The sequence below is a fragment of the Convolutriloba macropyga genome, chromosome 14 (assembly GCF_964194025.1).
Source record: "Convolutriloba macropyga chromosome 14, txConMacr16.3, whole genome shotgun sequence".
NCBI classification, from domain to species: Eukaryota; Metazoa; Xenacoelomorpha; order Acoela; family Convolutidae; genus Convolutriloba; species Convolutriloba macropyga.
The window spans coordinates 11,848,037-11,874,678 of record NC_134481.1 but is presented as its reverse complement, the minus strand read 5'-3'; the positions used below and the strand labels follow the sequence as shown (position 1 = coordinate 11,874,678).

The following is a 26,642-nucleotide window of genomic DNA, read 5'->3' as shown; positions in this document are numbered from 1 at the left end:
GCCCTTACAGCCAAAAGTAAGAACTTTTTCACATTTATTTGACCCTATATTTCATTTTAAGACTTTTAATTGCTTTGTGGAAACAACTTTCAAAAAATTTAATCGTTTCCCGCTTTTAACGGAAGCTCCAGCCACATTCTTTGGAAGTAGTTTAAGTTCGGTACCGCTACAAATCAGATGATCAACTTGTGAAATTCTCGCACGCTCCATCCTGTAGAGTTTTGCGCTCATCAGTTTGCTTTTTCTAGATAACGTTCTTTATATAATGCCAAATTTAGATAAGAATTAGTTGCAAGCCTGGAGCAATAATTTGATACACGTTTGTTTTACGACGAATTTCTATATTAAATTTTTCTTTTCTTTCAACTAAGTTAACTGTGTTCACGGCTTGTTATCCGTATAAAAATAAATGAGTAAAAAAATCAAATGAAATGCCTTTTCATTTTTGTATACCTAATTTTAATTCACTGTTTTTTCTACAGCGGCCAGTTTTAGAATAAATAATTGATTTTTTTACCGCAATTAAATGATTTGTTTATCAATTTTTTCAGATTTGATAGATTTCAGATTTGGATGGATCCTACCTTCTTCCCCCTTTATGGTAAAAACCATTTTGAAAATTTTCTGAAAGTGGAAATTGTTGAATAAATCTAACTGTACACTAGATGAAAAGACGCACGTGCTTTCTTGTGTCTGTGTATATTTGAGTGTTTTATTACGTTTCTGTTTAAACCATATACACCTGTACCAAATAAAATCACTGCTTTAAAAATAAAATCACATTGCTATCTTAAAACATATACCACAATATATATATTTTTTGTCTTGATAGTTATTTTATTCGATCAATGTATTGTATTGTTTTGGTGCTTTTCAAATATTCCAATAGAATTTACTTGTTTTTATGATAATTCTCATCTCTGAAGCCCAAAATTAGTTGTTTATAAAAGCCTAGTTGTTTACTAGTTCAAATCAAACTTACAAAGGAAGAAACTGATTAAATAAATATGGGGAAAAAGAAAGGTCAGTTTCTATTTATTTGTTTTAAAATTTTTAGTACAAAAAGCTTGATTCCCGTCCTTGTAAACCCCCCCCCCCTCCGCCAACCACCACCACCACCAACAGTATGCAGAAAGGGCGATCTAGCTTCTAGCCCCACCTAGCTGAGGGGGTCTTCCTACGGGTCTTTCCCTTTGTAGCCCCCTCCCCGCCATCTTCGTGGTCAGAAAACGTATCCCCCGTTAGGGTAAATGTACCATAATGAGGGGATAGTTTCTTAGGGAGCAAGGGGAGGGGGTAAGACCATATCCCATTATAAACCCCTGCCCTTAGCATAACTATATAGCCCCCTCCCTCCAATCACAATGAATATCTTAATATCTTAATATCTTAATGGGTGGGGGGGGGGACAATTTCATGGAGGCGAAACAATTTCGCGAGGGTGGGGGGGGGGGGGGGGGTAATGGGAATGACTGACCAAATGTGAGAGTGAGAGCCTGAAAAGTACACATCTTTTTTCTATTTGTATGCTCAATAGTAAGTAAGCACTTCACAGTGATTGGGTAAAAATTTAGTCAGGGTTTTTTTGAAAAGTGGACAGGTGTTGAAATCTTCAACAGAATTGAAATTTGATTCATCAAAAGTGTTCAGTTGAATTTAATGTATTCCCGAAGTCATAAACGGGTTGAGTGGGCAGGTACATTTTGCACAATTTCATGGTTAGGGAATGCTTAAAATATACAATTAAAAAGGCCTTTTATTTATGAGTATGTTCAAGTGCAGAGCGGGGCGGTCTTTGATCAGAACCTCAAAATTTGAGAATTACGGGGTCTTCCCCATTATAGCTCCCCCTACCAAGTGGTCATATAACGTATACCCCCCTCCCTCTTAGCTATTAATTAATATTTTTACCGCTTTATGGAGGTGTATGAAAATTTTTGCTAGGTTCTTACTTTATAAATGCGCAAAATGGCAAACCGTTAGCAATGCACAAACACGCGCTACTCATCTATGCAGTCTGATAGAGAAATACTGACAGTGAGAAAACAATTCAATATCCTCAATAACAAAATTAAACGCGCATAAAATGATATTTTACATGATACACTGCCCGTTTTAGGGCCATTTTTAGTCAACATAGTTTTGTTTTCTTATGACTTTTATATTAATTGACCAATTATCATCAGATGTTTAAAAGTTCGGACATGGGATCAGGAGACAAGTTTACTTTCAGAAAAAATTGCCTATGCCTCGATGTTTTTAAGCAAGGTTTCGCATTGTTGACTGAAAATGACTTCTCAGACAGGCAGTGAATAAAGTACGTTTTTTTGCGTCCACTTATGTCAATGAGTGTAATTTAGAAAAAGTTTACGAATACAGACGACACATTATTAAAGCATGCAGTGTGATGTTGATTTCCCGTGTTGTCGTTTTTAGTACGCATAGAATGACCAATTATATTTTCATACAAATGATAACGCATTTCAGCTGGAGAAAATTGTCTAACAACAAAAAACTTGCTGTCAAGGCGAAAGAGTTTTAACAGCTAGCTAGAGCCAACACTTCATTTGAAATAGTAAAACTATCACGTTTTAAAACAGTCATGTTAAATTTTTTAATGTTTATTCTGTTTTGAGGAAAAAAGGACTGAAGTTTCTCTATTACTTGATACTAAACTTGTTGCAATACGTTTTTGCATAGTATCAATTACTAATAGATAAGCGGCCAATGATGACAATCGATAGATATCTTTTCAACTCTCAAAATTTAAATCTCTACAAGATCTATTTGCGCAATAAAACCGCAGAACTGTTACCTCAGATAAAACTCTCATTCAACATTATAGCGATTGAAAAATAATTTTGTTGCCTCTTTTTTTCTGAGATTACCCTATTGACACATTGCCTTTCTTTAATATATTAAACCAAAGTACATAGCACACCATTACAATCGCATAAAAAATTTTCCCACATCATGTCCGCATGTTCAATCCCCAGTGATTCTGGAATTTTTATCGTGCAAGATCTGATAAGATGCTGACTAAGAATTTTTATCGTGTAAGATCTGCCCAGATTTTACACGATAAAAATTCCTCTTATCAGAACTTACACGATAAAAATTCTGTTAAGAGGAATTTTTATCGTGTAAGATCTGATAGTACATCTTATAAGATAAACATTCCTCTTATCAGAAGTTTTATCGTGTAAGATCTGATAAGACGGAGTTTTTATCGTGTAAGATCTGAAAAGACGAAATTTTTAGCGTGTAAGATCTGATACGACAAGTTTTAATGATTTCAATATAACCGTATAACGTAGTCAAGATCCTATGAAAGTAAAAAATAATCGGTCAGCTAACCATTTATGATACAAAAAATGCTTATTGATTCTATTTTGGCGGCAGTTTTATTGTGAGTCTTAACTGGGTACTATGGCTAAACTTAGCAGTCCAAGATAGTTTTGGTTTTTGAAGAAAATTTTTCAGCCTAGTTTGATAATCACCGTTCCGGAGAAAGCTCTTGCCACTCAAATAATCGTTTTTACAATATCTTATAAGTCTTAAAAGACAGTATAAGATATTTTTCTCTTTGTTGCTCTGACACTTAAGTGTTGCATGCTGTAGTTTTTTGGCTAGTGCTTGAGAGTAACTCTGAATTGTCTTCAATATGAAGAACATGCCATACTTCAAGAATTTTTGGCGTATAAGAAAGTTTATCGTGTAAGATCTGATACGAGGAAATTTTTATCGTGTTAGATCTTATAAGAGAAATTTTTATCGTCTAAGATCTTATAAGAGGAAATTTTATCGTGTATGATCTTATAAGAGGAATTTTTATCGTGTAAGATCTTATAAAAAGAATTTTTATCGTGTAAGATCTTATAAGAGGAATTTTTATCGTGTAAGATCTTATAAGAGGAATTTTTATCGTGTAAGATCTTATAAGAGGAATTTTTATCGTGTAAGATCTTATAAGAGCAACTTTATCGTGTAAGATCTGATAAACGTCGTATCAGATCTGATAAGAAGATGCATCCCCTTACAAGCTAGTATCAAGATGGTTTTGTCAGAAATTTGTCAGATCTTACACGATGAAAATTCCAGAATCACTGGGGATACCAAACTTGAAGTTTCGTCAAAGTGAGAATGGATCATAAAGGACTCGACGTAATGAACGAAAAATCTTACTCTACACTAAAAAGCGTGTAACTAGATTTTAATTAATTAAAGATCAGATTCAAATAATTTACAGACAATTACAATCGGTTTTCTTTATTTTAGGTCCTACAACCTAATGATCATGTTTAATTTTTTCAAATGAAATTAATAATAAAGAGGGGAAGTTAGAGTATCACAGTACTAAAAAGGTTAAACTGATTAATCATGAATAAAAAGAAGCGTACCCTTCTGCGAATAACTAATACTAGTTTATCAATCAAACGCTCGTCGTAAAAATTGACGGCTACAGTAAAAACAAAAAAGTTTCTCAGCTGCAGATTTGGTGGACAAGTGAGCAAACTGTTAATGATTTTAGAAACAAGGGACTAAGTATAAATGTTTTAATTTAATTTTTAAAGTGTAAGATCTGGAAAGACGAAATTTTTAGCGTGTAAGATCTGATACGACAAGCTTTAATGATTTCAATATAACCGTATAACGTAGTCAAGATCCTATGAAAGTAAAAAATAATCGATCAGCTAACCATTTACGATACAAAAAATGCTTATTGATTCTATTTTGGCGGCAGTTTTATTGTGAGTCTTAACTGGGTACTATGGCTAAACTTAGCGGTCCAAGATAGTTTTGGTCTTTGAAGAAAATTTTTCAGCTTAGTTTGATAATCACCGTTCCGGAGAAAGCTCTTGCCTCTCAAATAATCGTTTTTACAATATCTTATAAGTCTTAAAAGACAGTATAAGATATTTTTCTCTTTGTTGCTCTGACACTTAAGTGTTGCATGCTGTAGTTTTTTGGCTAGTGCTTGAGAGTAACTCTGAATTGTCTTCAATATGAAGAACATGCCATACTTCAAGAATTTTTGGCGTATAAGAAAGTTTATCGTGTAAGATCTGATACGAGGAAATTTTTATCGTGTTAGATCTTATAAGAGAAATTTTTATCGTCTAAGATCTTATAAGAGGAAATTTTATCGTGTAAGATCTTATAAGAGGAATTTTTATCGTGTAAGATCTTATAAAAAGAATTTTTATCGTGTAAGATCTTATAAGAGGAATTTTTATCGTGTAAGATCTTATAAGAGGAATGTTTATCGTGTAAGATTTTATAAGAGCAATTTTTATCGTGTAAGATCTGATAAACGTCGTATCAGATCTGATAAGAAGATGCATCCCCTTACAGGCTAGTATCAAGATGGTTTTGTCAGAAATTTGTCAGATCTTACACGATGAAAATTCCAGAATCACTGGGGATACCAAACTTGAAGTTTCGTCAAAGTGAGAATGGATCATAAAGGACTCGACGTAATGAACGAAAAATCTTACTCTACACTAAAAAGCGTGTAACTAGATTTTAATTAATTAAAGATCAGATTCAAATAATTTACAGACAATTACAATCGGTTCTCTTTATTTTAGGTCCTACAACCTAATGATCATGTTTAATTTTTTCAAATGAATTTAATAATAAAGAGGGGAAGTTAGAGTATCACAGTACTAAAAAGGTTAAACTGATTAATCATGAATAAAAAGAAGCGTACCCTTCTGCGAATAACTAATACTAGTTTATCAATCAAACGCTCGTCGTAAAAATTGACGGCTACAGTAAAAACAAAAAAGTTTCTCAGCTGCAGATTTGGTGGACAAGTGAGCAAACTGTTAATGATTTTAGAAACAAGGGACTAAGTATAAATGTTTTAATTTAGTTAAATGTGGTTACTTCAATTATCAAAAAATTTTGGATAAAAATTAGAAAACACTAATATTAATAGGACATATTCTTAAATTTTCTTTCAATTTGACTCTTCTTTATATGCAGAAAATTTGTTTCTGAATTCCTTAACCACTGTTATCCTACTTCTGCTCATTATAACCTTGTTTTTTTACCATTTTTCAATCCAAAGGAATTTTGTCAAAAAATTCAATTAGTGGAAACGTTAGTTGGCTGCCCATGGAACCGATCGTTTGCTATAAAAAAATTGGGCAAGCAAGATGATTTACCTATCGTCTTTATACTATGGGCTATTTTAGTTTTAATTCAGGTTAAGAGGACAGCTAACTTGGATAGTTAAGTTTGGTGGTTGCTCTTAGATTACTCTTACGTCATCACTTTTGTCCTAACGCATATTGTTGACTAACGTTATTTATTTGTTCATGAAGTTTATCAGAAGTAAATGCAAACAATGACTACAATCATGAGCACATCCGAGATTTAGAAAGTAGCCCTTAAAAATTGTGAAAAGATCGACACGTGACAATTTAACAATTCCGGTGAAAACTTTAGCGTTTCTGGAATGCAATTTTTTGACATTTCATTGGACAATTACTAGAAATTAACAGTGTTTGACTGAATTATGACAAAATTTGATCAGTATAAACAACAATTCCTTAGAGTTTCCCTGAGAGCAAAATTCACTAGCGTTTCACTAATATTCCAGAGATCTGAAAAATTTTATTTGAAATTATCAATTAGGAACGCTCTTCGGCTAACTTTTAGAAGTTTATTTCACAGCGATTCTGATGAAATAGGTCCCGTTTCAGTTGGAATAATATTTCCACTAGTGGCCCACTAGTTTACCACTAGTGTTCCGTAATGATTCCACGGGTGATGCAATAGTGCCCACTATAAAATGGCAATGAAACAATAGTGATGCACTCATTAGTGGAAGTTAGTGGAATTATAGTGGATCGCAAGTGGGGATCAGTGGGACTCCAACCCGGGTTTTCATAACGCAAGGGTTTTCTTTAAATACTCTGTGTTTTTAAATAAAACATTCTATGTATTATTTGTACAGGTCCAAGCTCCATATCTAAATCAACACTGGCAAGGGTATTCCATTTTCAGTTTAAGCGTCAATTAAAGACTGGTTTAAAATAGTTCATAAGGCTGTCAGACTTGCGTCAAGGCTAATTCTAGAGAAATATTTTGGGGGGTTACACAGAATGAATCTTGGAAGTAAAAAAATTCACGCAATTGTTCTTGATCATCGTTCTCTAATAGGTCTGATGAAGAATGGACTAAACTATAGTACACGTCAGACTTGCATTGTTGATAAAAAATTGTTCAATATTGGCATACAAAGCCCCTACGGCGAAAAGATGTCTGGAGTAGTTTTTTTAGTGGTAATTATTTGCCCTGCTCAATTCTTTAATGCGTGTGAGAGCTATTATAATGGCCTTGGGACTATTTTGTCTGGGACTGTTTTGTCTGGTTTGTGGGACTATTTTGTCTGGGACTGTTTTGTCTGGAAATATTTTCCTATTTGGGACTGTTTTGTCCGGGACTGTTTTGTCTGGGACTGTTTTGTCTGTTCACCCTTTAATGTAGTAGTTTTATGCAACACAAGAAACCTTCATCGACGAGAAAAAATTGAGTATCAAAAAGGCAAACATTTGTTTCATTTTGTATTATATTCTTGAAGAAATTATTTTTATTATCTTATTTCCTACTCGTCAAAAAATTTCGATAATTTTGTCATCTTGTTGAACTGAAAACTTTTCTAATTTTCAAATCATTGCAAACCATGACTAAATTTTTTTCTTGGATTATTTAGATCAGATTTCGTTAGCAGTAGCATTTGAAACCATTGTAAACATGAATTAATTATTTTTTCCTAAATCTAAGAACCAATTGTATATTTCCTCGTAGAACTAATAATAAATATACTTGTACATGACGCATAGCAAAACCTTTTTTAGCCTTTGCAATTACTTGTTTCGTCTCAGATTTTTGAGAATTTGAAGTTCTTCGACATAAATAAAGTTGTTTTGTACTTAAACCTATTTATGCCGTCTTTTTGATGAATTTCCAATTCCTAAAATTTTGAGAAAAAAGTAAAATAGGCTGCGTATAAATTGTCTCAAGAGGTCTCTTTTCATCTATAACCAAACCTTCAGGCTCTTTAAAATTGTTAGAAGCGTGTTTATAACGCTCACTATGCCAAAGAAAATAGCCATTTAATGGGACGTGAACAAATTATCCGAAAGAATAAAGGGTTAACTGAAAACGGATAGAACTGTTATTTTTGTTTCCTGTCAAAGGTGGGAAAAAGGGCAAAAAGAAATCGGGGAAGGCCTCAGCCAAGTCTATCAAGAGTGCAATTAGCGAGCCAGGGAAGGAGAAGGAACTTGATGTCAACAGCAAAGACTTCTGGCAGAAACAAGTGAGTATTCATTCACACTTTCTCTTTTTGTTCACGCACGTCAAAGTCACCCTCACACAGACCGACTTCATAATAATGGAAGGTCACAAAATTTTCAAGTATATTTTGGTAACACGGGAAAGAATCGTGCTGTTCTACTGTCTCGATTTTTTTTTATCTAACCCAAATCAAAGGTCTTTGAATATTTTTTATTTTTTAAAGAAAGCTACAAAAGTACCCTAAAAATACCACTAGTGAGGGTCTATGGAACTGTTTTCTTTCATGTTTGACTTTATGATTTAAATTTAAATAAAAATCCGTAACATTTAATTCTTCTGTTGTTTATAATAAACATCCTGTAATATATTTTAACCATGGCAACACCAATTAATATAAGCATAGCCATTTGGGGCTATTTCTAAGCCGTTTGTAAAGGTAAAGAACGATTAACAAAGAAAGATTATGGATCGTGTGAGTCAGGGCGTGGCGCAGAAAACACCATGGGTTACCCTAATGATGAGAAATTGTTGTTTGTAAACGTAAAAAAAATAATCGGTTTTAATTAGACAAAAGCGAAAAATGCCCTAACTTTTTTCTTCAGTATTGAGGGTATGTAGTTTTTAGATTCGGAATGTTTGGTTTGAAACGTAAGAATTTGTCAGCTGTTTAGAATGTAGTCAAATGTTATGATAGCTTTCTAATTGCAGAAGTCTCAAACGCACCCAATTCTACGAAAATAAGCAAAGTGATTGACTTGCTTCAAAAACTCAATGATAAAATTGAGAAAATCTTCCAACTTGCATGTATTATATTATTTAATTTCTGCTTTATTTTGTTGTGTTATAGGGCGCGGTTTTCGCCTTTCACCTGAGCTAAATATCATAGAGTTGTTTGTTTTCACTCCACCTCATCAAGTCCCCAGCCCGGATGAGAAAAAAGGAGGTAGACCACACCGGAAAATCAAAGGACTATCACAAAAAGTTTTAAAACCATTTTGAGATATATTACTGCCAACCGGTAGGCTATATAATTGATTAGCTTTTTAGAAATTTGATTATTGATTTGATTTGAGTTGAGCATTATATCTAACTGTTTATATTCTCGGATGCCGTATTTTGCTTTTAGCGAAGATTTTTCCTTTTTTAACGTAATGTACCTACATTCTCGTACGTCTTAAACCACACATACAGACAATTTTTTTACGTTTGAAACCAAACATACAAATCTAAGAATTTGAATTACCAGCATTTTCTTGCGTTTTAAACCGAACTTAACGAATCTAAGAAACCGAACATATCGACGGCTTTTTTCTAGTTTTCGAAATTGAGAATACCAATGTTTTCGAAGACAAAACCCAAGAAATTTTGTCTAACTAAAACCAAACATACCAAAGAATTTCTTACGTTTGAAAAAGACGACGTTTGAACTGGAAAAGTTAATCATCACAAAAGAAAGTAAACATTTGTGAATCAACATACTATAGAACTAAGATTATAAAACAATACAATTTATGCAAAATCTTTTTGTAAAATGCGCCCGAATTCTTCCGAAATTTTGTTCCTAAATTTTTCATCATGGACAGCAAACTGTACAAAAATGAGTATAAGAAGTAACGAAAAATGTTTTATAAATTCCAAAGAGCTGTTGAAACATTATAAAAACAGCCGTCGTTCTTTTTGCTTCAGTGACACTCACAACACTTTATTTGGTGCCTCCGAGGAAAAGTGGCACCATATTGAAGCTCTTGAACAGATTATTTTCCCACTATACAACCGGCTAAGCAACCACAAAATGCCCATTTCCGCTAGACAATCCCACTGTAAGAATGGGTTCCGCTTCTTTTGTACTTTTTGTTCAATTTTAGCTGATATAATGAAGGTTGTTTAAAATATCTTTTGCCATTTTTATATCGATTGACCAAAGAAACTTCTTGAATTACTCTATATTGGCTTTAAGAGATCCTTTAGATTGAGAATCTGTCTACTATATTTCTTTAGATAAAAGATTATCAAATTTATCCAAAATACTTTTAACGTTAAAATATTTTTTTCTCATTGGAAACTTACTTTGACGAAACAATTGTCTCTATATACAGCACTGTACGATTAATGACCCGTTACAAAACCAATACAGTTAACTTAATTTTTGTTCTTGTATAAAAATTTGTATCTAATTTTATTGATTTCTATCTCTTATAACTATTTTAGCCAAAATAATTCTAAAAAGTTTATAAAATCAGTTTTTTCTCCGAATTCAATTTATTCAATTCTGATTTTACTTTTGTGGCCATATGTTACATTGTTTTCTGAACAAAGTGACGCAATAAAATTGATAAAATGGTTTTTTATGCAAAAAATTATGAAAGACTTTATGTAATTTTTTTAAAGTCCAAGAAAAATGGAGAAAAAGAAGAAGACTTTTTTGAATTGTTAATCTGAACATGAAAACTTATCAATCAACTTGTATAATTAGGTTTTCTATCAGGTTTTTTTCTCGAACCAAGCAGTCTAATTTTTACTTTTTTTTCTATTAATTTAGTCTGATGAGTATCAATGTTCACTGGGAAACCACTAGTTTTCACTATATATAACAGTACATTCTGGATCTGGACCTATTTTTATATCTTCTTGACGGGTTTAAAATTTTCAAGTGAATTTATTAAAGTATTCATAATTCGTTCTTATAAACAACGAAAAGTGGTTCCAAAAATTTAATTGCAATGAAGAATATTTTATGTCCGTACAAAGAGATTTTTTTGACATGCTTGTTGCGTTTATTGGATTAAACTGCCCTAAGCAAAGAGTAGCTTGATCCATGTTGTTGCTCTCAATAAATTAATCGCCCAACAACAAAACCTTGGTCTAAAACGGACCAGAAACGAATAAAAAAGTAATCTTTGCAAATAAATGCCCAAAGATGATGCCCGATGTAAACTTTAACGTTGTAATATTACACGTAAAACTCAAAGATGAGGAATTATTCATAATTATAAATGAAAAAGAATATTAACCAATTAAAAAATTGAGGAAAAAAAGAAAAAAAATAAACAGACGAAAAAAAAAATAAATGGTCTTTTCCTCACAAACATGTTATTTTTACGAATATGTAAAATTTACGTTCATCATAAACATTATACGTGCATCAAATGTTTTTATTGTTAACAAATTTACCACATTTTGAAATACACCAAAAATTACACATTCTATTCACAAAGCAGAAAAGTGCAAAATTAGTGATAAAATTTGGATTCTGATAACGAAACACGCGTGAATATCAGCCATCTGAATTAGTGACCAGACTATGAAAAATTTTTCAAATTAATCAAACTTTCAAATAAAGTACTTTTCTATAGAACTGTAAAATTTTTTTCCTGTTCTGTGCCATTGAATATGATTGAAAGTCTCTTTTGATTCCCATTACCGATTTTAAAATCCAAAAACTGAGCAAAGTAAAACGTTTTTCTAAAATCAACCTAATTGCTACTGACAAAAGATCACTCCGAGGAACCTATGTTAAGATTGGCACATTTTAGTTGACAAAAACCTTCAAAAAAGTTTTTGAATTTTTCAAATTGGGAAAATTTCAAAATAGAGAAAAGCTTAAGATTTTTGCTGCTGTTTATCGTAAATTATACATGTGGCAGATTAAAAAAGTATTTCAAAACAACGCATTTAAAAAGCAAAAGATAGAAGGAAATGTAATTGGTAATGTTTTGTGAAATCAGCTGGAAATTTGGATAAAATATGGAAACGTTTTTGTTCCAGCGATTAAGATAAGGTTTATAATGGTGCCCATAATCTTTTTATAACATTTTGCAATGGTCATTCTTTTTAAGATTTCAGTCGAAAGGTGTGATTTCATTCACTTGTAGGCAGTAGAAATGCAAACAGCAATTATTTGAAATTATTGTTTCAAATTAAATGTAAATTGAAGGGCAAACTGGGTTTTTTTCTGGAATATATTTCGGATCTTAGAGAGAATTCTGTTTTAGGAGCAATAAAAGACTTTTTAGATTGTTTTTTTATTCTTGATTCCCGAATGCTGATGTGAGGTAATGCGTGTGTTTCAACGGCGCTGAAACACTATTGTTTTTTGCAACTTCCACAATATTTGCATTTGAAAAACAGTAGTTTTATTCAAAGTTTAATTCAAATTTGTTGTCATCATCGTTATTTTGCCTCTTGATGGGTTTATCAATAGGAATAATTCGCTCTTATTGATGCGTAAGTCAATTTCTGTTCTTAATGTCATCAATTGTAAAAAAATACTTCTCATTTATGTTATGAACTTCTCAATTTTGTTGTGAAAATATGCAAATTTTTGAGGAATTGTTCATATTTCCTTTTGATTCATAGCTCTAGAGATTATAGAAGAAAACTATTTTATCTATGATCATGACCCCAATTTTGTCTAAAGACGTTAGAGACTTTTTGAGTTATGCCGCACTTCTTTTCCATTAATTTTCATCAGTTAACAGTTGTTTACACAGAAGATCTGATGTTCAGAAATTGGCGCTGAATTTTTGGGAAGTTCCTATTTAAAAAGTTAGCTAATCACTTGCGGTAAAAAAGAATAAATGATAAAAAATGCTTCGAGCTGGACGTGTAATGCCCATTGTATTTTTTTGCAAATGCTCATTAACCTTTATCCCGCCTGTCTTTTACCTTGTATTGCATAACTTTGATATAATGTCCTTCAATTTGCGCCTGGTATTTCACTTTTGTTCGAAGTTATTTTGCATTGTGCAAATTTATAAGTTGGAGACTATTTTGGGAAATGTTGATTACTTATTATAATCCTTTTTATGTCATTAAAAAGAGGCGAGTGATATTGCCAATAAGTTAGCGGCAATATTTTTAATGCGATTCTTTAATAATTTTTATAAATAGTTTGTTGCTGAAGCAAAAAAAAACGCAAACCTGTAATTGCGTCACTCCCTTAATTATTTAAATTTGAGATAGATTTAAATATGACGTCACCTTATTTATTTTTAGTGAAAAGTAAACACCTTTCCGCATATTGATATGTTTAAAGCTGCATTATGATAATTCAACTTGTTAATAACATCGATTACAAGTCTTTTTTATTAGAAAAGAAATTTGATGCAAAAAGGGGTTTGCAACAACGAAAAAATGAGTTAGAACAAAAAGCGACTTACAATTTGGGGACAAATTATTGGAAGCTAATATTAGTTGAGCGCCGAAATACTAACTGGTTTAAACAAAAAATATGAAGATCAAATTCATCAAAATTTTCTGGAGCTAAGAAAGTATGACTAAAGCTGAAGACACTTTATACACTTCAACTTTTCTGAGGTTGATGTGTGCTAAAACACGACTCAAAGTAAATATATTTGACTATTTTTTTCAAAATAATATCTCAAGCATATAATCATTTATACATATCGTTTTTTTGCTGAGCTCTGAATCGGTGCTCAAACATGCAAAATAATAATAAATTTGTTTTGAGTACGATTAAAATAACAACAAATGTTTAAAATTTAGTTTTGGTTTAGCGCTGTGCGTAACGGATGCTAGACAAATGCTAAATGCAAGCGAATTCTAAATTCGAATTATTTGTTATTCAAAAAAAAAACACAGATTTTAGTTGGACAGATTTTAATCATATTCATAATTATCCCACAGGTGTTGTTCAATGTCTGTATCTGTTTTAGAATCAAGTAATCCACATCTTTCTTTCTATAAATCTTACTTAGGTTCTTTCCAAATCTCTTCCAGTGCTAAAATATTAGCCCGCGTACACCAAAAATCCCCCCACTAGTCGAAAAATTTAATATTCCGATAGCCGCTATTGACTTTTTCTGTGTATTATGTTCGTATTCAGCAAGAATTTATGACAATTTTCGTGCTTCTAAAATTCGCTAATTTCTCGTAGAATAAAAATCCTAAAGTTATAGATTTATTTGGCTCGAACAACCAAAAGGCAATACGAAACTAATTGTCTTTAAGGCAGACAATTTGTTATTCAATTCGAGTTGAAACCAAGGAAAAATGAACTTAACTAACAAGTACATTTTAGGTCGATGACCTTGACAGACAAGTTGCGGACTACCAGAAAACATGTGACCTGTTAGAGGTCAATAACCTTGAAAAGGTCAACCGTCTGGAGCAGTTGGGAGTTGAAAAGGATGACATTCACGCCTACTTAGCAAAACGTCTAGAGGAGAAAAGTGCAGAACTTCAAGAACTGACTCGGAAACTGTTTGAGTTGCAACAAGTTAAAGATGCCGAAAGAGAGTCGTATGAGGCACAACTTGCTTCTTTGGGTAAGGAATTTTTTTTATTTTTTTATCCTAGGCCTCAAATATCTGTTCATTTTATTAATCCGTGGAATCTACAGTAAAAGAAAACCAAAAAAGCATCAACACCCTTGAAAAACATGTCTGTAATTGGGCTGTTTTCCGTTTCAAGTAAGCCAACGTAAAAGAAATTAAAGCGAAATCTGAATCAGTCGATGAAAATGGAGTTTATCATCGCAAAAGCAAACCAACCTGTCAAATTCAAAATGAGGAAACTAACATTTCGTTGGTTTTTTTATTTTAGCAAATTTGCCGAAATCGGCGACAAAGCAAAAATCAAATTTCGGTTCCTTGGTTGCTAACTCCGACAGCGAATTCTAGCGACAATAGCACTGCGAAAATCGGCGACTAATCCACAAAATCGCGTCGCTAATTTTCGCGCCAATTTGTACCAGTCGTTTGTCATCTCAGTGGTCACGTTGTGGTTACTAATTATTCGATTTTAAAGTTGTTACGTTTTGGTTATAAATTATTCCGACTTAACAAATTCATAAAAATCCCTCAGTTAACACAAAACTCTTTTCTGAAAAAGAAAATCACAAAAGATGGGAGCCGCGGACATCAAACGTGCGGAAAAGAGTGACGAGATCAACGCATTAGAAACAATTAGACTTGTCGCTAGTATTCGCACAATGTAAATTGCAAAAAGTATACAAAAACGACATATACCAAAATTTGAGCATATCGCACTTTTTCCCACTCGCATACTCTCCTGATCTCAATACATGTGGGTAAAATACATGCGTAAAGCAGCAAGTTGCCGGTTATATGTACTCGGGTAAATTTATTTTCGCAATGTAAGGAAAGAGAAGTTACAATTATCATAACAAAATGCGTCAAGCAATGAGTCAAGAACTGAGTATTGTGCGCAATTTTTGTTGAAACTGGTTTCTAATTAATTAGAAAGTGAAACTTTTGATACTATTTTGTCGAGGAGATTTTTGGTAATGTTATTGTTTTGCTTGCTAATGCGAAACAATTCTGACTGCTTGAAAGGACACTTTATATCTGAGCACAATAGATCACAGTATAATATAATCAAAAGCGCTCTTTTATCATTGCGTCCGTCTCTCCGTTTAAGAGCCTTTAAAAGCCGCGGAACAATGTGAAGATAATCTCGTTTAGGTGACATGATGATTCTTTTAGTAACGTATTCCCCTTTTTGCTCATTTGCAAAACCAGGAAGATCAAATATTTTTCGAACCATAGTGTAGTGGATAATAAAACAACGTAAGTTTTGCCTTTTGCAATTTGCCGCCAAAATATATTACCAGTCGGTTTCTACAGAGACCTCAAAAAACTAAAATCCACAGGGGGCCGAGTAATTTTTATTAAGTTTCAGGATATTTTTGATCTATTCTGTTTTGTCCCGGAGTTTTTTGCGGGAATTACGAATTATTAGATATTACATAGCACTTTGCTGTGTAAAAAATACCAAGTGAACCTGGAGGAGTTACAGTTGTTGGCTTACTACAGGGCTTAAAATAGGGGCCTAATAGAATAGATTCCACATAACTGTTCAACATTCACATCTTGTTAAAATTTGATACAAAAAACTTAGGAATATTTTTTTCTTCTGTGAAAAAGTTTGAAATATCACTATTTTTTTGATGTAAAGTTTTAGCTCGTATATTTGGGAGACGTAAATGTTAGAAACTGTCTAGAGGTCGATAGGGAATATATTTGATAAAAACAAGAGAGAAATAATCATGCAGCATACAAATTATAGGGTTACCGTACTGTTCTTGTCCCATGAACACTGAAAGTTGGAATTTGATTTCATTTTGCATTTAAATCTCCCAAAGAGAACTATCCATGTTCAGTGATTTTGCCAACTGCTGGCAGCGGCAGCTAATTGGAATTGGTGGTTTATGTGAAAAGGGCAATTTTTTGTAATTCAAATTTACAAAAAATAGAGAAATATGAAGAATTGCTAAATTGGCTATTTTGAAATTAGATGGACATTTTTGGTTAAAACGTTAACTGTTTGAATGAGAAAAAAATGGGTATCAATTACTCAAGTATCTCACAAAAATTTGGCGAAATATCTTAAAAGAAAATGGCTTCCATCACTAGGAAAGAATCCCTCAGCTTTTTATGACAAATTTATTGCTGCCCGCCAGATCACGAAAGAAGTCAAGTTATGAAGTAATTAAAAACACAACGGCGGGCAAAAATATTTTCTCAATTTCAAACTTTTTCACAAAGTGATACTCAGACAATATTAAGGTGCACCGTATTAGAAAAATCTTCTGTAAAATCAAATCGTCCGCTGAAAACAAATCTGGACCACAAATCGTCCGTTGAAAACGGCCATGCTTAACCTTGAAATACATAATTGAATTACCGTGATCAGTAATGTTGTTTCCGTGAAAAAAATTCCGTTCGAAAAGTAGCAGCCATTTTTCTCGTGTGAACTGTTTTTCTCTTCCAGCTAACGAAGATATTTTAACTTATTCTATCAAAAGCTAATTTAACTTGAAAGAAATTCAGCTTTTTTTCGCAAAAAGCGACTTATTTTAAATAAAGTTAAGTGTATCCTATGAAAACTAAAGTAATCAAACTTTTGGAACGCCAAACATGCAGTTGAGCAGAAAGGTGATCATTTAAGAGCTAACTTTTCCCCCTAAAGCGCAATTTCATCTTCTTTTTTCCTACATGCTTTAAAACTACATGATCTTTGACCTTTCAACTTTGTTCAATATTTTTTGAAACATTCGCTTTTTTAAACTTTTTTAGACCCACTATAGCTGACTGATTACAGATCCTAAACAATTTGCATAAATATTGGTTGGTTAAAAAGTTTTTAATGAAAATATGTTTGAGAACCATAAGAGATTAAAGAACCGCAAAAAATTTGCAGCAACAATTATTTCTTGACATTTATTAGAACAATGTTTTACTGAAAGGAAAATTAGAAAACAGTTCTTGTTTTTTCAAGCTCTCATAATTTGAAAGGAAACGCAACAATTGTTCGGAAATTGTATATTGTTTTTGAGACAGGAAAATTTAATTGTAGTGAAATTGGCTAAAATCCATAATTGATATTTTTAAATTGCTGACATTTTACTCCAAAAGTTAAACGTAACCTTGTGCAGCAAGAAAAACATTTTCATGTACGAAAAGTTGTTGAGCGTATGAGAATAATGTTAGTTTTAATTTTAATTATAAGAAAAAAGGAAAAGAAAACAAACTGCTTGTGTAAGTAGCACCCGCTCAGCAGAAACCAAAATCACCCCATGCCAAGACGCCCCAAAATTGCCCTTAGTTTGAAAATATTTTATGATAGCAATGAAAAGCAATGAAGGTGTACTGCTATCACAGACAAAAACTCGATGTGTCGATATTGAAATCTAAGAGCTTTGGGGGATAGTTTCGGTTTTGTTCAGCAAATATTACGTTCTTCAAATGATACGAGTTCGATTACTCTACCAGCAAACTCGATGATGCAATTAATTGTGATTTGCAAAAAAATAGCGAAATATTGCTCTGCTGCAGTGTTTTTATCGAGAATTTGTGGAAACCACAAAGCAACAGTTTAAATCTACACCTTCTGAAAAGTTTCATTGTTTCAAGGGATTTTAATGGAGTAACTCCGAGAAAATAACTAAGAAATTTAGTTAGGGTTTATCATTTTGGAGTTTTCAATTATTCCGAACATTATAATGACTCTTGTTCTACTAAAATGTATCCGTCTTTGTTTTGTTTTAATTTTAGTTTCCTTGCTTTCGTAAAGAAAGGAACAATTATTTTTCACACTTTGAAAATGCAGTTAGAAATTTTCCGTTGACATTTTGTTTAAACAATTGTACAACAGATGGATGATCTATAGTGAAAATGTTTCACGAAAAAACTGAAGATTCACTATACTTTTGAGGGTTCATTATCTGTTCATTTTTTTTGGAAAATACTGCAAATGAAAAACTCTTTCTTGAAAACAGAGAACAGCAGTTGACAAAAAAACAATAATTTTTCATCAGCGTTCATAATGAAATATATTCCTATTATTGATTTATGTAATTTTTATATTATTTCTGTTTTTTAGCGCGTAAACTGATTTATTATGCAAAGTATCTGGGCGAGGAGGAAGATTCATTAATTGTAAAACCTAATTGCAGACAATTTCTGAAGATTTGACTAGTTTATGTTTTCCACTGTAGTCGCTAAACAACATATGACGCCAGTCAATTTTTTTAAAAAATTTTATTTGGAATTAATTTGAAATTGTTCTCCTACATCTCTTATATTCTATGGGTTCTATAATCTATTAAGTGGTTACTACATTTGAAAAGGACTTATGGTATGTCAAGAAAACAGATGTCAATTGAGAAATGATAACATTTTTTCATATCACAATGATCTTTACCAAGCATTTAACAATGAAATTTTTCTTTGTTGTAGATTGTCTTCCCTCTGCACGATAATTTCCTAAATTTTCAAAAATTATAAAAATGATCAACATTATTTCATACAACTCTTTTCAAAACAGTTGTTTTATAAATAACTTCAAGAAGTTTTTCAATTAACGGTGACTAAATAGCGAAGCTTAGCTACATTGCGGTTACATTGGTTTTGAAAGCTGTCACTTTAAAAAACAATGAATTCGATTTGTATTGGTTCTTCGCTATTATCTTTTTAATACAATCCAAAAAGTTTGGATTGTTTGGCGTTGTATTTTTGTAAGATGAATTTAGCTACTTTTTGTTAACTTTCAGCTTTCAGAATGAGATACTTTGGAAAAATCTAGAATTTAACTAAATTGCAGGGAGAAAAAAAACCTGGCTGAGCAAAAAAGAAACAAACAGACGATAAATGACCAGAACCTTTAAAAATTTGACAACATTTGCAAAAAAATGTCAATAAGTTGAAATTATTAAAGCTAAAGTTTCCGAAACAATATCTGTTCTCCTGAAATATGCCAACTGAACAACTCTCAAAATAACTTATTTGAACCCAAAAAAAAGACTTAAAATGACAATTTTCTTTAACAATTATAAGTAAATCGCAAAATTCAGTGCATTATTTTGTGTGCAATTTGGTAATAAGATTGCATATACGTAAAACAAGAGACACAAAAACATCAACTGAAGATCCATTTAAACAAAACTTAAAAAGGCCTTCGTTTGATTTTGCCGCTTCTGTGTTTTTTTTGCGGAGATAATGCTAGGAAAGCCAAACTTCAATGTTATAAAGTCATCTTACATAGTTTTGGAGAGTTAAAAGGGTGGCATTTCTACCCTTGTTGAGTTTTTGTTTAAATGGATCTTCAGTTGATGTTTTTGTGTCTCTTGTTTTACGTATACGCAATCGTGTTTCCAAATTGCACACAAAATAATGCAGTGAATTTTGCGATTTACTTATAATTGTTAAAGAAAATTGTCATTTTAAGTCTTTTTTGGGTTCAAATAAGTTATTTTGAGAGTTGTTCAGTTGGCATATTTCAGGAGAACAGATATTGTTTCGGAAACTTTAGCTTTAATAATTTCAACTTATTGACATTTTTTGCAAATGTTGTCAAATTTTTAAAGGTTCTGGTCATTTATCGTCTGTTTATTTCTTTTTTGCTCAACCAGGTTTTTTTCGCCCTGCATTTTAGTTACATCGTAGACTTCGGCAATTTGTAGTTTTTTTTTGAAAACATGAGAATCGATACAAAATTTTCAAAAATCTTAGATTAATTTTGAGTTCTTTAGCTGATCTAGTTTGTCAATTCATTTAGTTAAAACGATCAATAAAAAGTCTTCAGAGCTTAGTTCTGGCTTTTTAGGTATTTTTGGCATTTCAATTTTATTTGGGAGATCTTCACATTACGAGCATTTATTCAATCTGTAATGTTTTTCCGACTGTTTGTGTTGTTTTTGCCTACCTCTGATTTGACATAAACACAATAAATTGTTGCCGGGTTTCAAACTTTGTTGAAATTTCGATTTTTTGCAAAATTCGGGGGCACTAACACTTGTTTTTAAAGCTTGTGTGTGAGAATTCGGGTCAGCATTAGGTGAACCAAAAAACTTTGCGACAATTGCTTCATGAAATATATCAATTTTGGCTCCTTTCTCAAGTTTGAACATTTTTGTCCTCCTTGTATCTGTTTGTATTTTATAATAAGGCCAACAAGAAGTCTGTCAGTCTGCCAATTAGTTTTTCTGTAGGTTTTAGAAAGATAAAATTTGGTTTGAAGGTCTCGAATACTTTTGGTGAAGTGGTGAAATATTGAACAATTGGATTAATTACATTTATTGTAATTTTTCTCGATATTTTTTTGGCATTTCTGTGGCTTTGGTTATTGAAAGCTCAAGTAGAACTTGTGATCTTGCAGTTTGGCTCTTTGGTAAAAATTAGCATTACAATTTTAGTAATGATTTTAGTACTTTTTTTGCTAATTTGAAGTTTTTTGACAGGATAAGTTGTTTCTGGATGCCTCTAATTTTCTGTTACGCCAGCCATAATTGTCCCAACCCCCCTTGTGGGGGGAACTATATACTCAAATGGTTTTTTTGTTCAGACAATTTTGGCCGATCGGTATATTCATCGCAGAGAAATGTGAGCGTATCATTAAAAAGCTGGTCCAGCCGCAGAATTCAAAAATAAAAAGATTTTTTTTTGGTTTTCATTTTTTTCGAGGATTTATTGAGAATTGAAGTTTAGTGTGAGCACGGGATATTTGTTCACTTTTAGCGTAATTTTTCTTCAAATTAAGATATTTTCTATTAAAATTAGTATTTCAAAATTAAATTTCACGCCACAAAATGAACAAATTTTGTGTTCCTAATAGACAAAAGGCGATGAAAAGACTAAATTTGGTCGCATAGGAAACTTCACTATCAAAGAGTCTTCGAATTATATTTGAGCTCTTTTTTATAAAACTCTTCTTTTTTGGTCACCTAGAGACAAGTCACTTTTCACATCGAGGTTCTGTTAATGACAAATCTACTTTACAGTCAAATGAAGCCCAATGAAGAAAAAAAATCGTTTTTAAGGTAATTTTCATTATTTTTTGGTTTTGGCTCCGAGTTCTCGTAATTTTAAATGAAAATTTGAATTTCTTTCTGAGTTTTTACTAATTTATCGGAGTCCTTTGGCTTTGAGTCATTGACTAACAGTGCAATATGTTCGTTAATGAGCATTAAGTGAACATATCTAGTGCTTTGAGTGGACAGCTAGTGGCTGTTAAGACTTTGAAAATAACTTTTCAATAAATGTTTTTGACCAATAACCAATCATAAACGTATTATCCTGAAGTGTAAGTCAGTCTCAGTGATGACAGCATCCTCTCCCTTCCTACTGCGAGCAAATTTAATCTGGCTAGTGGTTTTATCTTCTAACTTGTGGTTCTAAGACTTCAATGACACAAAATTCCAGAAAACTTCATAAAATTTTTGGAAATTTTTGAATTATTGGTTACTTTTGAACTCTTATCACGTTATGCAGATATTATACTTTTCTGCACTTTTCTACTGAATTTTGTATTTTACTTGTTTTTGTTGTTCTTTTCATAGTCATAATACTTATTCGGATGTCTTATTAATTGTCTATGCATGAAAAAACATCTTTCTCCTCCCATAGGGTTTTATCTGTGCGTCATTATTCACCTCCGTTGGAAAATTTTGAGTTTAATGGCTGTTAAGACTTTAAAAATAATTTTTCGAAAGTTTTTTTTGACAATTAACCAATCCTAACTTTTTTCGTGTTTCGTTAGTAAGTCTCAGTGTTGACAGAATCACTATCTTTTCTATTGAAGCCAAGAATAATCTGGTTTGCGGTTTTATCTTCTATCTATTAGTTTTAAAACTTCAATGCCACGAGTTTCAATATATATTTTTTTAGTTTTTGGGTGTTTTATCTTTTTCTTGGATTGTTTTGGAATCCTATCACATTGTCCTATTACTAATAGTTCTCATTGGTTTATCGAAGACGTTCAATGGATCATAGATAAAGATTTCAGATGAGAGCTTATGATTTAAATTGCATCGACACTTTCTTCTGGCACTTTTCGATCGAATTTTTTGTTTCTGCCTGTCTTTGTTGTTGTTTTCATAATCAATAACTTGTTGTAAGGTCTTATGGATGAAATATGATTGGCAAACAAACTGGTTGTCCCATTCAGGTATAACTTAGCGTGTTTGCTGGCTTACGTTGAACGCTAAAGAATTTAATTGCGTTGATACTACGAGTTTTCACAAAGATTTCGTTGTTCTAATGTATTTGTTTATTTTTGTTTGTTTTTATCAGGTTATTTTGATAAAAAGCAGGAACCCATTGCTGTAAAAAAGTAATTGAAAATAGAAAAGTTTTTAAAGAAAAGTTCTTTTTTAAATGCCTTCGACATTTTTCTCAATTTTTTTCTTGAATTTGCTCTTTTTGCCTGTTTTTGTTATTTAGGTAGCCATAAGTTGCTGAGAGGTCATCAGCTTGTAATTGAGGGTTGAATGAAAGATGTTACCCAAAGGAGTCAGTTTATAGCGAATAGTCTTGAAGTTTATGATATAGTCTTTTCAGTTTTTGTTGTTCATTTCGTCAAATTGTAACTTATTTTCATCAATGAGAGGTCCCATCCGATTTCTTATATTTCAAAAAATAACACATTTACCAATATTATTTGCCACTAATGTTTTATTTGTTGGACAATATGCGCTTTCATAAACGTTTTTTGATTGGTCAATTTTTGTGTTTCTTTTTCTCTTTTTTCAGAACAGTCGCGTAATAACAGATCCCAATATTTTTCAAATGTGGCCCAAGTAAACTTATTTAATTTCTCGGAATAAATTCTTCAGCTGAGTTAGTCGAAACAACAATTGAATGAAAAGTATGTAATATTCTGATAATAGCTAATGATTTTGATGGTAGCAATAGTTTGTGTTTTCGCTTTTAATTTTTTGAGTTTTTCTTTAGTAGGTTTCTATGGCTTAGTCTAATCAAAGACAGATGCCTTTGGTTTTGTAATGAGTTTTTAGTAGTTTATCAGGGATTATTTAGTTAAAAACTAATGTTTTTCAAGACTTTTGAAATTTCTTGGTTCAAAAAATGTTGATTAATTTTTGAATTTCGCCTTATTGTTCGTTCTCTTTGTCGACTTGTTATCTTGTCTCATTGAGAGAACTTTTCATCTGCTGTATTGTTAAGAGAAAGTAAATTTGAGTAGTTAAGATTTGATCTCACTGCTTTTTGATGTTGTTACTAGGTGCTTTTAAATTTTGATATTCAGTTTTTGCAGGGAAATTTTGATTTGATAATTTTGTTGTTTGTTTTTTTTTGTCTCGTAGTCTCTTTAATGTCAGATTTTGTTGGTGATGTAATGAGGCATGGCATTGTGAGTTTCAATTAGTAGATAAGTTCTGTAACTTTTGTTTTAAACTCAAACAACTATTTTTGTTATCTCTTCATTTGGTTGACAATTAAGTCAAAAATGTGGATGAGCTCGGGTCGGAACATCATGTGCGAACGCCATTGCCTTTTTATCCAAGTTACATTTTTTCAGCGGAAGCCTTTGTAGTATTTAATTTGTCCTCCAATTTTAGATAATAAATTTTGTCTTTCTGGCTCGTAAAGTTAAACGAAACTGCTCCTCAGTACAACATTTTTTTGTGTTTTTCTTTCATTTCCTTAAATTATATATCAAAATTTGTTTGGCTTCGTTTTTTTTGATATGTTTGCTCTCCTTCCTATTGTTTGTCTACAGATAAATGAAATCGGAGTCGTGCATTCAATCATGCTAGATTAATGAATGCAGCTCTTTATGCGAAGATTGAAGGAGTGAAATTTCCTCCAGTTTGTGGTCAAGATCCAGTCTCAAATCGGTGTTCAAAATTATTTTAAATTTTTTAGGGAGAATTTGTTTCACTTGGGGCAGTTTGACATCTGTTTTCGTACTTATTTCACTTAATGTTTTCACTAATGCTAATAAAAAGTAATATATGTGTTCTAAGTTTCAATGGAATCCTGCTTTATTTGTAGATTTTATCAATCGTCAATTTGGGCTATTGATGAAAGATAGGCTATTTCATATAAGGGCAATAAATTTTGTGATTTTGATTATTTTAATTTTATTTCTTGAACTCTGATTCCACCTATTATAAAAAGATTAGCAAAATATACACAAATTTTCGCTCTTGACAATTTTTGTTAGTTTGTGGCATATTAGTTTTATTCAAGTTTATTGTAAACTTTCTGAATTTCATGACATCGACTATGTTTTCGTTTTTTAATTTTTTCGTTGATTCCTTCAATTTCGTGCATTTAACGTAGGTGTTTCTGTTGACTATCAAAGACTTTCCTATTGAAAAGATAATTTTCAGTATTAAATTTTTTCATTTTCTTGGATTGTGAATCAGAATTGTCCTTCTATTGTTTGCTTCATTGTCTGACTCTCATTCCTTGTTTTAAATTTGTTCATAACATGAGTTTTTTTGTAAATTTTTTACTTCTAAAGATAAAATTTTAGGTCAATTGGGCCCATAGATTTTGATTGTAAGCGACCTACATCACTCAACAAAATTGACTTTTGCAAAATGAAACTCTTTTTAATTTAAGTTTACTTGTGGTTTATAACTTCTTATGCGGCTTCAATAACTTCATATACTCGTTTCTGGGTCTGTTTCTATCTGTACTCTAGTGCTGGTAAGTTTATATCAGAGCTATTCCGGCAGTCTGCCGGCAATGTTATTACGACGTCTGATAACTATGCTAATTCCACCCAGTGTATGATTTCAATAACTACTTTACAGGATAACATTTTTACTTACAGAATCAGTTTTTTGTTGATCTGATCGGCTTTGTCAAAATTTTTTGGATGCAACTCGGTTCAAAAGAAGACCAAGACATACACAGAATTCAATTGCATTACTTTTTAAAGTCATGAACAAAAAACTTTAGGTTAAAGTTTGACTGCTATCAGCAAGCTTTGAAAAACGATTAGAAGATTTCAAGTCAAAAATTTTTATTCCATCATACTTTTTCTAAAATTGCTGTAAAGCAAAAAATTGATAATTTGTTTAGAGTCGTGTTTTCATGGTTGAGTGGAAAATGTTAGTTGTCTCCACATAGTAAGAACCTCCCTTTCAGGAAAGATTTTTGAAATCACAATATCATGATTTTCCACAGTAGAGCAGAAAATCCTGATCATGATCTGCGTGTCTTGACAATGATCTGCATGTCTTGACAATGACTAACAGTTTTGTTTCACTGTGATGCGAATAGAGACATATCGGAATAGACACTGATCGGTTCTAACAATTGTTGAATTTAAAAAAAAGATGGATAGGAAATTTGTATGAGCTCTTGATGTTCCAACCCCACACTTCTAAGCAAATCACAAAATGTGAAGAGAAAAAAAATCTATTTAATATGAAACGTTCTGTCTAAAACATCTTGATGACAACAAGACAAATAAAAAGAAAGTTGTGGAGTAAATACAATTTGCCATTCCTGGTTTCATATTGACGGCGATTAAAAGAAAGAACCTATTGTCAAAAAAAGTAAACTTTTCTTAATAATTAAGATGAAGAGCAAATAGACATCTGTCTTCCATCTACTAAATTTATATTTTAATAATTTTTTAAAACATTTGCGGACTCAATAGAGATGATTAAAAAGGCGTGCTTTGTGACAAAAAAAAAGAGATTGATTGAAAAAACAAAAAAAATATTATCCAAAAAATTTCAATTTTTTTTGAAAGATTACAGAAGCAGAAAACCATCGCTTGAAATTGTTTATTACGTTAAGAATTTAAAAAAGCGGAATTTTATTGCAATTGTTTCAATTGAACTCCATACTGCCTAATCAAATAAAATATCTACCGAATTGATCAACATGTAATCATTGACCAGCAAACGTTCACAAGAAAAATGCAATTTTTTGTTGATTTTTTCGTTATTTTTAGAATAACTTCTGGCAAAAATTTTACTTAAACGTAATTTGGTAGTTTGGTTTATCAAAGAGTAATATTGGAAAAATCAGACAAACATTTTTTAAAAAACGTCGTTTTTTAAGACTGCTACATTAACAAAGAAA

General features: G+C 31.8%; 1 protein-coding gene across 2 annotated transcripts in view; it reads left to right on the top strand.

Annotated features, from left to right (window-relative positions):
- Positions 1-589: 589 nt before the first annotated feature.
- LOC142353056 (cilia- and flagella-associated protein 157-like) overlaps positions 590-26,642 on the top strand; it is a 48,057-nt gene continuing 22,004 nt past the window's right edge. The window contains exons 1-3 of one of the 2 annotated variants that reach the window (XM_075405251.1): positions 590-1,023; positions 8,214-8,335; positions 14,354-14,600. In XM_075405251.1, coding sequence (XP_075261366.1) covers positions 1,008-1,023; positions 8,214-8,335; positions 14,354-14,600 — 385 coding nt within the window. In that variant the 5' untranslated portion in view covers positions 590-1,007. The remainder of the gene's footprint in view (positions 1,024-8,213; positions 8,336-14,353; positions 14,601-26,642) is intronic. The other variant, XM_075405250.1, reaches the window with a different exon arrangement.